The 14,047-nt window shown below is 43.4% G+C and overlaps 1 protein-coding gene across 8 annotated transcripts in view; it reads right to left on the bottom strand.

Annotated features, from left to right (window-relative positions):
- The window catches only part of ULK4 (unc-51 like kinase 4), a 386,015-nt gene extending 372,407 nt beyond the window's left edge, over positions 1-13,608 (bottom strand). For 6 of the 8 annotated variants that reach the window (XR_012667172.1, XR_012667171.1, XR_012667173.1 and 3 more), the window contains exons 1-3: positions 13,488-13,608; positions 7,712-7,899; positions 6,208-6,307 (exon numbers count right to left, since the gene is read on the bottom strand). Coding sequence is in view for 5 of the 8 variants with exons in the window: in XM_048838838.2 (XP_048694795.2) it covers positions 6,208-6,307; positions 7,712-7,849 (238 nt within the window). In the remaining 3 variants the exon portion in view is untranslated. The other 2 variants (XM_048838839.2, XM_048838837.2) reach the window with 2 other exon arrangements.
- Positions 13,609-14,047: the final 439 nt, after the last annotated feature.

Raw genomic sequence — 14,047 nt, 5'->3', positions numbered from 1 at the left:
AAAAGTGACAGAGCAAACAATTCAGTTTATAATTTTCATGAACAAATGGTTTATTTATATCACACCATGAAATTATTACGGTAATGACCATAAAAGGAGGTTATAAGAAAGCTCTTCTTCAGAAATCGAGATGTCTTTTAACTGTTTATATTTAACCTATGACCATATTTTTATTATTAAATTATTTATTAAAATAAAAAGAATTCTATTCTAACACATCTCCTCTAATACTTCTGAAGTGGAATGTCTTCCTGTGAATTCTTCCAAAACTAGAGAGAGATTAACTTTATATACAATTTTTTAGTATAATTGTCTTGAAAACAATAACTTCAAATAGTTATATTGTAAAATCAGTAAGAAATGGTTACTTACTATAACTGTGGTTCTTCAAGATGTGATGCAGACATGTATTCCACCTAGGTATGAGCATGCACACACCCAGGTGGAATACACGGCTGTATCGATTCTAAGAAGAATTAATGTTAATGTATTTACAGCTTTAGAACAACTCGTGCAACAGTGTGCCAGATGAAATAGGGCTCAAGACCTGAGCACTTTCTTGAAGTGCTAATGTACTCTGATCTATCTCCAGAGGCAGGGGGTCCCTTGTAAAGGATTTGAAGAGAATCATTATCAGAGAAATGAAATGAGTGGGTTCACTAACAACGATTTTATTGTTTTCTTTTTCCCACTCCACAATTCCTTAAGTGAATGTTAATACCATGAAAGAAGTTGGATTAGATACACTGAAGAATGAAATCTTCTATCCACCGAATAAATACAGTATGGGTAGCAATAGTGCAAGCTTCCTACACTGCCCTGCCAACGTGCAACAAACCTATCCAGAAAATAAAAGAACAAAAAAACCCCACTTCTTGACATGAGAGAGTACTTTACATCTTATGAGACCATCAACAAAGGTGTCAATTAGCATTAGGAATGACAGCGGCCAGTAAGACTCTATTGCAGTGATTCTCAAACTTTTGTACTGGTGACCCTTTTCACATATCAGGCCTCCGAGTGCAACCCCCTCCCTTATAAATTAAAAACACTTTTTAATATATTTAACACCATTATAAATGCTGGAAGCAAAGCAGGGCTTGGGGTGGAGGCTGACAGCTCGTGACCCCCATGTAATAACCTCATGACCCCCTAAGGGGTCCTGACCCCCAGTTTGAGAACCCCTGCTCTATTGTTTGCCTGAGATTTTAAGAAATTTTTAATCAACTACATTGCAATAGGCAAATTTTGCTGCTTTTATTAGACTATTTCTAACTTCCAGTTAGAAGTCAGTACATGAGCGGTCTGAAGTAATAGGTACATTTTAGGGCTCCAGTGCTGCAAAGACATATGCATGTGCTTAACTTTACACACAGCAAGTAGTCCCACTGGCACCAATGGGACCACTCACATGCATAAAGTTAAACACTGAGCAAACGTTTACAGGATTGGAGCCTAATTTACTTTCTACTATTAATTTTATGCTTACTAAACTACATACATATAAACCATATGCAAAAAGTTATGTTAAAAGCACAATAAGATTGCAGTCAAGCATACAAAAGTTTGGAACTATTAGAATTAACAACCTTATTTCAGCCCCCTTCTGCATATGCATTATGATTAAGTCTACATTTTAGTCACGGGTCTTCTTAGTAAAAGTCATGGACAGGTCACAGGCAGTAAACACAAATTCACAACCCGTGAGAAACACTAGGTATACAAACCTCATATTGGGCCCGAAAGGGATAAAAGACAATACTGGGCCCACATAGCCCCACCCTTCCAGACACAGGCGCCAGCTTCCAACTTTCCCCAGGAGTGCTCAACCATCACTCAGCCCCAGGCCCCGTCCCCACTCCAATCCTTCCTCCAATCCCCCACCCCCACCTCTTCCCGCCTGTGGCCCAGCCCTCACTCCACCCCTTCCCCCAAGGGCCCATCCCTTACCACCCAGTTCCACCCCCTCCCCCGAGCACACCCCATCCCTGCTCCTCCACCTCCCTCCCAGTGCCTCCTGGACTCAGTGGAACAGCTGATCCATGGCAGGCAGAAGGCGCTAGGAGGGAGGGTAAGTAAGGAGGCCGCCAGTGGATGGGGAGCTTGGCTGCCAGTGGGTGCTAAGCACCCGCTAATTTTTTTCTGTCGGTGCTCCAGCCCTGCAGTATCCACAGAGTCGCCGCCTATGCCTCCAGACCTGCAGAGCATGCTCCAACTAGAAAGGAAGCTTAAAAAAAGAGAGCTACCCAGCTCAGTCAAGGGGAGGAAAACAGACCTACCCTAAGGGGTCCTGAACAAGGTTGCTGAAGAAGTCTCCCTGTGAGGAATAGGACTTCATGCTGAGACCCATTGGGGCTAAAGGTTTAGCCGTCTTTTCTTCTCTCTTTTGTTACCTTAGATTAGACTTGGAGCCATGAGAGACAGATGGTAGAAAGCAGACCCAGGAAAGGTAATTTCAAGGGCACTATAGGGCACGGGACACTGTTGACTGAAGAGCCCGGGCCCTACCCCTGCTGCAGGAGAGGCATAAATCACATTCCAATCTCACTCCACCTTTGATAAGAGGACAAGGACATTGCAACCTAAGGTGAAGCTAAATCCATCCTCAGATGAGGAACTGGACTGAAAGGCCTTCCCACTGAGAAGCAATACGGAGTACACTACCCGCTAGACCACCTGGCTTCCAAAGGCTCTGTTACAGTCCTTTTCAGCCCTGGGCTGGAATATAACTCCATGAGGACAGATTGTGCAGAGAATTTAGCTGCTAAAATTGAAAAGGTCTCTACTGAGCATGTGCAAATTACCATTTTTCAAAAGCTTTTAACTTGGCCAAATTTGGGAGGATTTTTAGAGGGGCAGCAAAAGGCTTATCCTTGATACAAAGACCACCCCCCCACCAAATTTCAAGGCTTTGTTCCAAAGCATGGAGGCATTAGACCTTTTCAAATAAAGGTTGCCAAAAAAAAAAAAAAACCACACTAAACACACAGTCAAAATGTATTCTCCCCTACCCTCATCCTTGGAAATAAACATTTTGGCTGGAATTTTCCGAAAAAATTCAACATGAGGCAGACATACACCATGGGAAATTTCAGCCCAAACAGTTATAGTCTGGCAAAATTATTAAAAACTGAAAACAAGGTCTGAAGTGTCAGGCAACCTTAATAAAAGGTGGTGCTACCAGCCCCATCTACAATACACATCCTTCTAAGCAAACACTTGACTGCAGTCTAAAAAATGCTTGCGGTATTAAGGCACCTTTCTAGTATGTGATACTGTTTTAAAAAATATTTACTTCTGTACACTTTTATGACAGAAAATATTTAACATAAGAGAAACCTATTTTAGACCAACACTGAATCCACTGAAATATCTGGATGTTGATCAATAGTAGCCAATATCTGCTAAACAATTTCCTCCCAATGATAAAAGGAAGAGTATGAGAACTACAGGAACTCCTCACTTAAAGTCATTCTGGTTAACTTGTTTCGTTGTTACATTGCTGATCAATTAGGGAACGTGCTCGTTTAAAGTTGTGCAATGCTCCCTTATAACATTGTTTGGCAGCTGCCTGCTTTGTCCACTGCTTGCAGGAAGAGCAGCCCGTTGCAGCTAGCTGGTTGGGGCTTGGAACCAGGGTGGACCGGCAGCCCTCTTATCAGCTCCCCGCTCCGCTTAGTTCCCTGTGCAGCAGCCGCCCAGCAGGCTATCAATTGCCTGCAGTTCAGCTGTCCCTCCCCCCACTGCCATGTGCTACTCCTGCCCTCTGCCTTGGAGCTGCTCCCCGAGCCTCCTGCTTGCGGGGGGGGGGGGCGCAAATATCAGGGTGTCCACCTCCTCCTTGCTCCTGCACCCCGCTTACCCCATCTCCATAGAGCAGGGGGACACATGACAGGGCTCAGGACGGAGGGAGCTTCCTGGCAGCAGCTGTGGTCTCAGCTTGCTGATTAACTTAAAAAGATAGCGTACTTAAGACTGGGTCAGCGTACTTAAAGGGGAAATGCACATCTCTCTCACACACACTGTCTCTCTGCCACACTGTCTCCCCTCCCTCCATTTCTGCTGCCTTGTAGAGTGTGAGGCTACATTAACAATGAGTTAACCCTTGAGGGCTCAGCCAATTGCTAGTTCATCATTTAGCAGTAAGGCATTCCCTGGGAAATATCCCACCATCTGACTTCACCACCTCAACCAAGCTTCACAATCATCATTGCTGTGTACAGTATTAAATTGTTTAAAACTGTGTGTGTCTCTGTGTGTGTGTGTGTATATATATTTTATTTATTTATAATTAAAATATAGTCTTTCATCTGGCAAAAAAAATTTTCCCTGGAATCTAACCCCCCCTATTTACATTAATTCTTATGGGGAAATTGGATTCACTTAACATCGTCTCGTTTAAAGTCACATTTTTCAGGAACAGAACTACAACGTTAAGTGAGGAGTTACTGTATCTCTGCATTATTGCCCAGGTTCCTGAACCTTACAGTGATTTCCTTTATACATTTGTTTTGAGCGGTTTTAATAATTGAGACATTCCTTCAAAACAACTCAGTAACCCCATAAACTCATTAAATAAATCATCATCATAAAAAAAAACACCCATACCAAATTCTTAAGCTCCTGTTTTAAGGTTTTGTTTTTAATCACTTTATTTTAGAAAACTGCATATAAAATAGTCCAACTCAATAAGGCCAAAAATACAGAGAAAAATATGGGGGGGGAGGGGAGGGAGGGAAGAAAGCACAACAAAATTTATACTTGATCTGATCAAGAAAAAAAAAATCATTCATGTTGTTGCAAGAGAGATATGTTGGATATTCAAAATGGAATACATTTTCCACACTTCAAAAGCTATTTTCAAACTGAACAAATTTAATGAAGGACCTAAGACTTGTTGTACTTAAAAATATGGTAACTAAGATTTTTTAGAAATATCATGATTATGTTGAGCCTTAGTAGAAACTGTATGATTGCCAGAAATGATTAATACTCTCTCTATATTTAACAAAAGGCTGCCTGTTCAAAGGTGAACATATTTGCCAACAGAAAAGGAGTACCTGTGGCACCTTAGAGACTAACCAATTTAGTCTCTAAGGTGCCACAAGTACTCCTTTTCTTTTTGCGAATACAGACTAACACGGCTGCTACTCTGAAACCTGTCATATTTGCCAACAAATTAGACTAGAAAAATATGCCAAAGTTTTCAAACTTAGGGGTATAAAGTTAGTCACCCAACTCCATAATCATACACTTGATTAGAAGTGGCCTGGCTACGTCAGAGGTGTTGAGAATCTGCAGCTCCCATTTTCAGTGGCATTTGAAGCTTCATAGCACTTCGAGAACAGAAAGTTTATTTTATTTAGGTCCTTACTAGGAAGCCAATGTTAGGCAGCCAAATTTCAAAGTTTGACCTCAGTATCTAGCCCACTTATTTCTGTCAAACATGGGAAATAATGCTATCCTAGAGTTCAAACCATGCACGTCATAACAACTGGATAAAGCCCTTCAATAAACCTTTTTTGGATAACATAGAGATAACCTAATACAGACCAAAGAATCACCCAGTTCACAAAGCATAGGGCAGTCCTCAGGTTCATTCAGCTCCAAAATTGGTGTCTTAACATAAAAGAAAGGATGTTTCAAGTCAACTGGAAGAGATGGCTTAATTCATATAACACTAGCCAGCAGACTCCCCTTTTGATTTCCAAAAAGGAAAATGAAGCAATATCTTTCATCTGGTCAAATTTATGTTTTAGGTTTACTGGCATATTTTCTATTTTTAATTCTCAAAAAATATTTAGGAAAGTACCAAAAAGCTGACAGGCACTAGAAATCTAACCTTTCCTTGAACAACTTTTATCTATTCATCCCCTTCAAGAATTCATAGTGGTGCTCTGCAAGTTGCAGCAGTGGCATCATCTGCCAAGCTATTTAAATCCAATTATATTGTTTCATATCAGTTAACTCTTGAAACACACATTGAAGTGGAAGAGAATACAACTGGAGGCATTTTTCTAGGAATCCAGTTGTAAATGATTTCTATATGCTAACTTTCTACTAAAGTTTCTGACCTTTCATTTATGTTTTTAAATAGACTGTCAGGAAAAAAAGTTAAAATGTACATTTTGAATAAACTTTTTTCTGTTATAAATTTATGACATGAAATTCCCATTTAACATATTTTATTTAGTTAGCATCTCTTACCTGTGCATAACTCCACTACAAGCCAGAGATGGTTGCTTGTTTCATACCATTCATGAAATGTTACTATGTTCTTGTGTCTAATTTCATGTGTAAGACGAACCTGTAACAGAATATTTATATATTGTATTTGGAGAGTTGCATTCATATATTAGTGTTTCGAGGGGGGAGTGGGGGAGGGAGAGGGAGAGATGCAATCCAAAGTAATTCTAGTTTCCTTTCTCCCCATCTTGTTAGCTTTTCAAATGCCACCAAATTTTTAAGAAGTCACATTCCTACTCAAATCATGCAATCAAAAATACAGAGGGAAGGTACCTTTTGGCACAAGCCCACCACCCACCCCAACTTCCCTATGTTCAGAACTACAGTCAATTTTCCTCAAAACAGTTCAACTGGTTAACAAAAAAACAACAGTTTAAGAAAGAAGGCCAGGGTCAGCATAGCTATCCAGTGACAGAAGAAAACATTCCCATGTTGTAGATCAGAGTTCAGGGTCAAAGTTACGTCCTTAGCTTCTTTGCCAGTGAGAGATAGAAGTGTGAAAGAAGCAGGTACAGTGAGTCCTGGAGAAGGAAAGAGTTTTCCATTATTCTTGAGTAATCCCCTCTGGTCAGCCAAATATCACTGAGAGGTGCCCAGGAGCTACATTTATGTTGAAAGATGGGTCAACTCCAATAAAGTACGGTTCACAGCTTTGAGGGACACGGGGGAAAATAGTAGAAATTTCTCCATTCCCCTTTTCCATCTTAAATAAAAAGGAAGGAAGGAAGCCTAAATGTGCAACATTTACTGCAGTTTGTGGTAGAAGAATTGCTGGATATGCTCAATACAAAAAGTAACAAAATATTCTGAGCATTTTTAACCAAGGATATAACTTTGTAGTGACTCAGTAAGTGTTGATTACTGAAACAATAAGAGAAAGTACTTAAGACAATGTATATATGGGAGAGGAGGGAGGCTGGTACTTCAATTGACTTGTATTTTCCCAGTGAACACTGCAGTAACAAAGTAAAAACAATCACTACATTTATGACAGCTTCTATGACCAGCACAAGTTAACCACTTATGAGCAGATGTGTTTACATCTGTGCTAAAAAAGGACTGAAATTAAGTGAGGGACTTTAGGAGGAATCCATGACTTAACACCTACAAAAAACCCCATTTAAGCTATGGGAATTTGGAATCTAAAATCTTAAAACATTGCTATAAATTGACACACACAAGGTAGGTGAAGTAATGTCTTTTATTGGACCAACTTCTACTGGTGGAATGTACAAGCTTTTGAGCTCCACAGACCAGAAGAAGAGCTCTGTCTAGCTAGAAAGTTTCTACCTTCCATCAGCAGACATTGGTCCAATAATGGATATTATCTCACCTGCTTTGACCAACAAGGCTACAACAACAGTGCAATCAACTATAAATTGTGACAAATTAATTGTATGTGAAGGAGTACCTGGTATTTGTATCTACATTTCCCTACCGAAATAGTAATAAACATTATTCTTACCCAGTTAGTTATTTCAGCTCTTTTACATTTATCAGTGCAAAGAATTGCAACAAAATTAATAGTGCCTTTTCTTCTTCCTTTATAAACAACTGTCTTGCTTCCTCTTCCAATCTCTTCATATAGAATAAAGTTCTCCATGTTTAATACGCTTTACATCCAACAAATTAAGAAATGGGTTGTTTTCATCACTAAAACATCATATTGAAAGAAAGAAATTCAAATTTATTAAATGTAAATATGTAATCATTATTTTCTTAATTCTTAAGATATGGCATTTAATACAAAAAGGTACCGTTCATGTGATTAGCAATAATGATTGACCTTACAGAAAGTTTATAAACAAGACCTCCCACAACTAAGTCTAATCAACATTTTACACAGAGGATAATATAAGAGTCACAATATTAAACTCGAAACTGCAAATTCTAAACAAAACTTAATCTACAAAGCCCTGCCTCTACAGCCATGACATTACTAGGGAATTTTGGTCTACTAGCAGTTCATCTATCCTGGCACTAGCCCTAATGGAGCCAAGGACCCCAGCAGCTTCCAATGTTTTTACCACATCAATTAAACCTGCTAAGAACCAGAGGTAGCATGTATGAGTGGGAATATCTTGAAATTCCCTAGTGTAGAGAAAGATAATGGAAAGTTATGTTTACCAACTGAGCTGGTTTTGTGTTTTGAGATTCAAGGCAATTCCACATAAACTAACTTCTAATTTTCCCATCAGTTTTATCATTTTTTGACTTCGAAATCTAGATAATACCGTACTGTTGCTTCCAAAGAAATATTTACAATTTATTAGTAATCCTCAATGTAGTCTCATTTGTACATCAGAAAAAATGTAAGTAGTTCACCATGTTTAGTAAGAAGTAAAGCAGACTTTTTTAATCTGCGTATTTATGTTCTGTATCTGAGCACATTAAGTAATAGGAGCTATTCTGTCTTGGTCTGAGTGAGCCTTTACTTTGAATTTCAAACAGAACTGGTAGCAAAATATCATAACTAAAACATATGAAGGGAAAATACGTATTTATAATTCTGCTTCTCTGGAGACAGCTTTCTAAGAAGATTCTCATTCCCTGGCCTTAGATTTCCACTGTCTGAGACAATGAAAGTATCAGCTCTACAGCAGGGATTTATTTTGTTTCTTAAAAGAGGAGTAAAATACTGCTTTAAAAAAATCCCAAGAGGCTATGAATGCTGAAGCCTGTAGGAAATGTAAACCATAAGTAGAAAAAAAAAAAAAAAAAAAGCACTTTGGCAAACTTCAAGTGACGGACATCACAAAGACATTTTTATTTTATTTTGGGATAGGAGAGTTTGGCCTCCTCAACTTGGGAAACAAACTCTGAAGAACAGATTCCAAAATGGGATTCTCTCCTGGACGCAGGATGTAAGCAGTAATACTCTATACATTTCTTCTCTCTATGAGTGCACAGAGAGCTGTTTTGCAGTTGTCAGAAGGGAGATTGCTTTAGGACACGCAGTGGTGACAGCCTTGCCTCTCATCAACTGAGCCTTGATGTCTTCCTCTTTCAGGCCAGCTATGTCATGATAAAAAAAAAAATGCACTCTGACACTATTTAGACAGTCCTCCTGATAATTACTATAAAATAAAGTTAGGAAGATTTTTCAAGTGCTTTTGTCTGCCCCAAAGACCACCTAACTTCAAGGTCTTGGGAAAAGAGCTGCAAGTGTGAGAACAAAGGAAGGATGATAGGCTCATTAAAGTTATCACCCTTATGACAAATCTTGGATGAGTAAAACTTTAAATAAGGTGATTGAGCCATTCACTCACGCTACAAGCAGAAATTCCTGCCACCAGGATGTCATAAATATAAAGGGAAGGGTAAACACCTTTAAAATCCCTCCTGGCCAAAGGAAAAACCCTTTCACCTGTAAAGGGTTAAGAAGTTAGGATAACCTTGCTGGCACCTGACCAAAATGACCAATGAGGAGACAAGATACTTTCAAAGGTGTGGGGGGAGGAGAAACAAAGGTTCTCTCTGTCTGTGTGATGCTTTTGCCGGGAACAGAAAAGGAATGGAGTCTTAGAACTTAGTAAGTAATCTAGCTAGATATGCGTTAGATTCTGTTTTGTTTAAATGGCTGATAAAATAGCTGTGCTGAATGGAATGGATATTCCTGTCTTTGTGTCTTTTTGTAACTTAAGGTTTTGCCTAGAGGGATTCTCTATGTTTTGAATCTAATTACCCTGTAAGGTATTTATCATCCTGATTTTACAGAGGTGATTCTTTTACTTTTTCTTCAATTAAAATTCTTCTTTTAAGAACCTGATTCTTTTTCATTGTTCTTAAGATCCAAGGGTTTGCGTCTGTGTTCACCGATGCAAATTGGTGAGGATTTTTATCAAGCCTTCCCCAGGAAAGGGGGTATAGGGTTTGGGGAGGATTTTGGGGGGAAAGAAGTTTCCAAGCCGGCTCTTCCCCTGTTATATATCTGTTAGACGCTTGGTGGTGGCAGCAATAAAGTCCAAGGGAAAAAGGAAAATAGTCTGTACCTTGGGGAAGTTTTAACTTAAGCTGGTAAAAATAAGTTTAGGGGGTTTTCATGCAGGTTCCCACATCTGTACCCTAGAGTACAGAGTGGGGAAGGAACCTTGACACAGGAAAAAAAGATTTTCCATGTAAGAATCTTCAACTCACAGGAACTGAGTATTTCAAAAGGCGCTTTCATCAGATCACATTAATATCCTACAATATAGGGGGTGAGATATTTGCAAGAATCAGACTTCGCATGAAAGTGCAGTCAAACAGACCTATAGATATGTATCTGAGGCACCAGATCTCACCTTATATTACTTACATCAAAGGAGACTACACAGTTTACCCATTCCAGATCTGCAACCTCATGCATAAGATTCTTAAGCTCCTGAAGTTTCTGTTGGGGAACACAACTGACCAGGATGTAGGACCCCCCCCCCCCCCCACCCAAAGGTCTAACTAACCCTGGCCATGAAGTCACAGTTGTCCACAGCTTCAAAAGTTGTAGCCACAAAGTAACAAAGAAGAATCCCAGTTCTGCAGCTCATGATTTTGCCCCTATTCCCATCCCAGTACTATAAATGTGGTGGGTCTTCTCTCTAGCAAAAAGCTCTCATGAGCAGGATGTGAGACATAGCCAGCAGCATCTTCAAGGAAATTTTTTTTCCCTCAACCATCTGTGAGAATGAAGCAGTTGTGTGAGGGATCTGCCACATCTTAACCAGATGGCCCAAAGTAAGGTTCAAGGATACAGCAATACTATTGGTGAGAGGTTCCTGGCCCAGCTAACTCTTTTAAGGCTTTCGCAGATTATTGAGCCAGCTGAAGATCAGCTTTTCTTCAACAGCTTCTGCAGAAAAACTGGCCAAAATTAGGATCCTCACCTGTGGAATCAATACTAATATTCCTCAGTAATAGAGGTGTATTTGGCAAGAGATACACTTTCTGGCTCATCTGAATCCAAAGAGCAGCAATAGCTGCATCATAGCCTCTAACACAGATGGGGAGGGGGTACTGTCAGGGCCAGAAATTCTTGCTTCAACAGTGCCAACTCTGGGACACTTGCATTGGCCTTGACAATAGGCCACATCAAGCAGTCAAACAAACTGCCCATATAGAATGAAAGGAATGTCTGAAGAATGGCACTGTAGGATTTGTGGTACCCTTTCAGCTTGGCATCAAAATTATCTGTGTTAAAGCAATGAAGAAATCAGGCAGAACAGCATGCAGAAATACCCAAAATAATAGTTTTAGAACATAACAGATCTGACTGGAAGGTAGGTTTAGGACACTAAGCTACCTAGAAGAGGAGCTTGCATCCAGAAGGGCTGGATTCGCAGCCATTCTGACTCTGCTCCTCTGGGGACCTTCTTCTCTGGCAACAGTTAAAAATGATCTAAGTGGAGGGCAGGATCCCTACCCCGCAGGGGCAGCACATGCTGGTCCAAAAAGGTCTGGCTGATGGTCGAGAACCATGGTATAGACTTTTTTTTTTTCTGAGGCCCCCTCAACATGCTATAAAAACTCCCCGACCCACCTGTGCCACAACTGTTTTTCTGCATACAAAAGCCAGGGCCAGCAAACGGGGCAGTTGCCTGGGGCCCCATACCACAGGGGTCCCCCATGAAACTACATTGCTCAGGCTTCGGCTTCAATCCTGAATGATGAGGTTTAGGGCCCTGGGCTTCAGACCCATGCAGTGGGACATCAGCTTTCTGCCGTAGGCCCCAGTGAGTCTAACGCTGGCCCTATTTGGCGGACCCCCTGAAACCTGCTCACAGCCCCAGGGGACCCCAGACCCCTGGTTGAGAACCACTAGTTTATGCTGCTACACTCAAGACTTTAAAGTCCTTACCAGCTAGGGGAGTTTCCCCAGTCTCATGCTGGCAAGCTGAGATCCAGGAGCAAGGTTCCACAGGGATTGTTAGGGAAAACTGAAATACTATTTTTTTTTTTTTAAAAAAAAGGCTCCAATACATGTAACTAACAAAGCTGTTCTAATTTTTCACCAGACTCATTGGCTTGTATATTGCAACCCACCTTTCCCCTGTTAGCACGTTCACATTATAAATCAGGGTGGGCAAACATTTTGGCCCATAGGTGCCAATTCCGTGGGTGATCCAGGGCTGGAGCACCCATGGGGAAAAATTGGTGGGTGCTATGCATCCACCGGCAGCCAAGCCTCCCTGCCCCGCCCCCCATTCCAGCTCACCTCACCTCACCTCCGCTTCCTCCCCTGAACGCGCCGCGTCCCCACTTCTCCTCCCAGTGCTTGCTGCCACAAAACAGCAGTTTTGCGGCATAACAAGCTCTGGGAGAAGGAGCGGGAATGCTGCACGCTCAGGGGAGGAGGCGGGACAAGGGCAGTGATTTGGGGAAGGGGTTGGAATAGGGGCAGGGAGGGGGTGGAGACTTTGGGGCAGGGCAGGGATGTAGTCAGGGCAGGGCCAGGGACGGAGGGGGAGGTCAAGCACCCACCAGCAGAAGTCAGCATCTATGTTTTGGCCTGAGGGCCACATCTGGGTATGGAAATTGCAGGCCATTAATGCTCACAAAATTGGGGGCTGAGGTGCGGGAGGAGGTGAGGGCACTAGGGTGGGGCCCGAAATGAGTTTCCTAGCCAGGACCCTAACTCCGACCGGGGTCTTTGGGTGCCACCATAACGTACATATTCAATAGTAACTGATCTCGGACTATTAGTTAAACAGCTCATCAATTCCACCGTTTAATTTATCTGCTCCGAGCCCTCTCTCTGCTAACACGTCTCGACCATTCACGGATGGGCGGCCGAGCCCAGAGCTCCCCACAGGCTGCTGGAGGGCCACGGGGCTGGCGGTGGCAGCCCTATGGCTCGGGACATTTCACCCCCGCCTGAGCCCATGCAGCCGCGCTGGGGAGCGGCTCAGCGCCCACAGCGGAGACCCTCGGGCGGGGAGGGGGGAAGTCGGACCGACCCCTGCAGCCTCCAGGGTGCGCGCCCCCCTTCTCTGCAGGGACCCGAGCCCAGCGGGCAGCGGCCCGGCTCCGCCCCGCGCCGGGAGCGGGCAGAAGCGGGACCGCACGTGCACGGGAGGGGGGGGGAGGGGCAGGGTACCTGACGCCAGGGCCGCCGCGGGTCAGTGACAAGACGCTGCCGCCATCAACCGAAATCCTCGAGCCCCGCCCCCCACCCGGGGGCCACTCCACGGCGGTTGGCCGGGGGAGCCGGTTGGGAGGAGCGCGCCCGGGGGCCCGGAACGACAGACGCTACCCCCCAGGAAACGCACCGCGGCCAGGACCGGCCCGGGAGAGCGGACGAGTCCGGCGGCGCGAGACCCCGAGCCGCTCGCCGGGTACCCAGCACCCCTTCAGTCCCGTGTGGTCTGAGCCAGCCCCGCCCCCGTATCTAAGATACCGCGTCCGACGCCGGAAACCGAACGGAGCAACGATTGGCCACGCAAATGCGTACGTGTAAAGAGGCGGGGCTGCCAAAGGCGCTTGGCCCAGCTGACAGGTTCCGGGTGAGGTTACCTTGGGCAGGGGCAAGAGTTCGCTGCGCTCCAGCTGTTTCCTTCCCGGCTCCCATGACCCTGCCTGCTCCTGATCTTGCCCTTGTCCCCTCTCCTCCTCCTCCTCCTCCTGCTGCTGCTGCTGCTGCTGCTTGTGTGCTGGCCCGGGCCCAGGGGTGCTGAGAGCCACTGAACTAAACTGTAACCCTGCATAGAATGGAAACCGCTTCAAGCCAGGAGGTGGGGTGGTATCCCCAGCTCCTATGCCCATGCCCGCCACTGCAGGGCGGGACAGATCCAACGGGGAGGCTGGAAGAGCTGGTGGCCTAGAGCAGGGA

The sequence above is a fragment of the Caretta caretta genome, chromosome 2 (assembly GCF_965140235.1).
Source record: "Caretta caretta isolate rCarCar2 chromosome 2, rCarCar1.hap1, whole genome shotgun sequence".
NCBI classification, from domain to species: domain Eukaryota; kingdom Metazoa; phylum Chordata; order Testudines; family Cheloniidae; genus Caretta; species Caretta caretta.
Note: the sequence above shows the minus strand (reverse complement) of the source record. Positions and strands in the feature narration are given on the sequence as shown.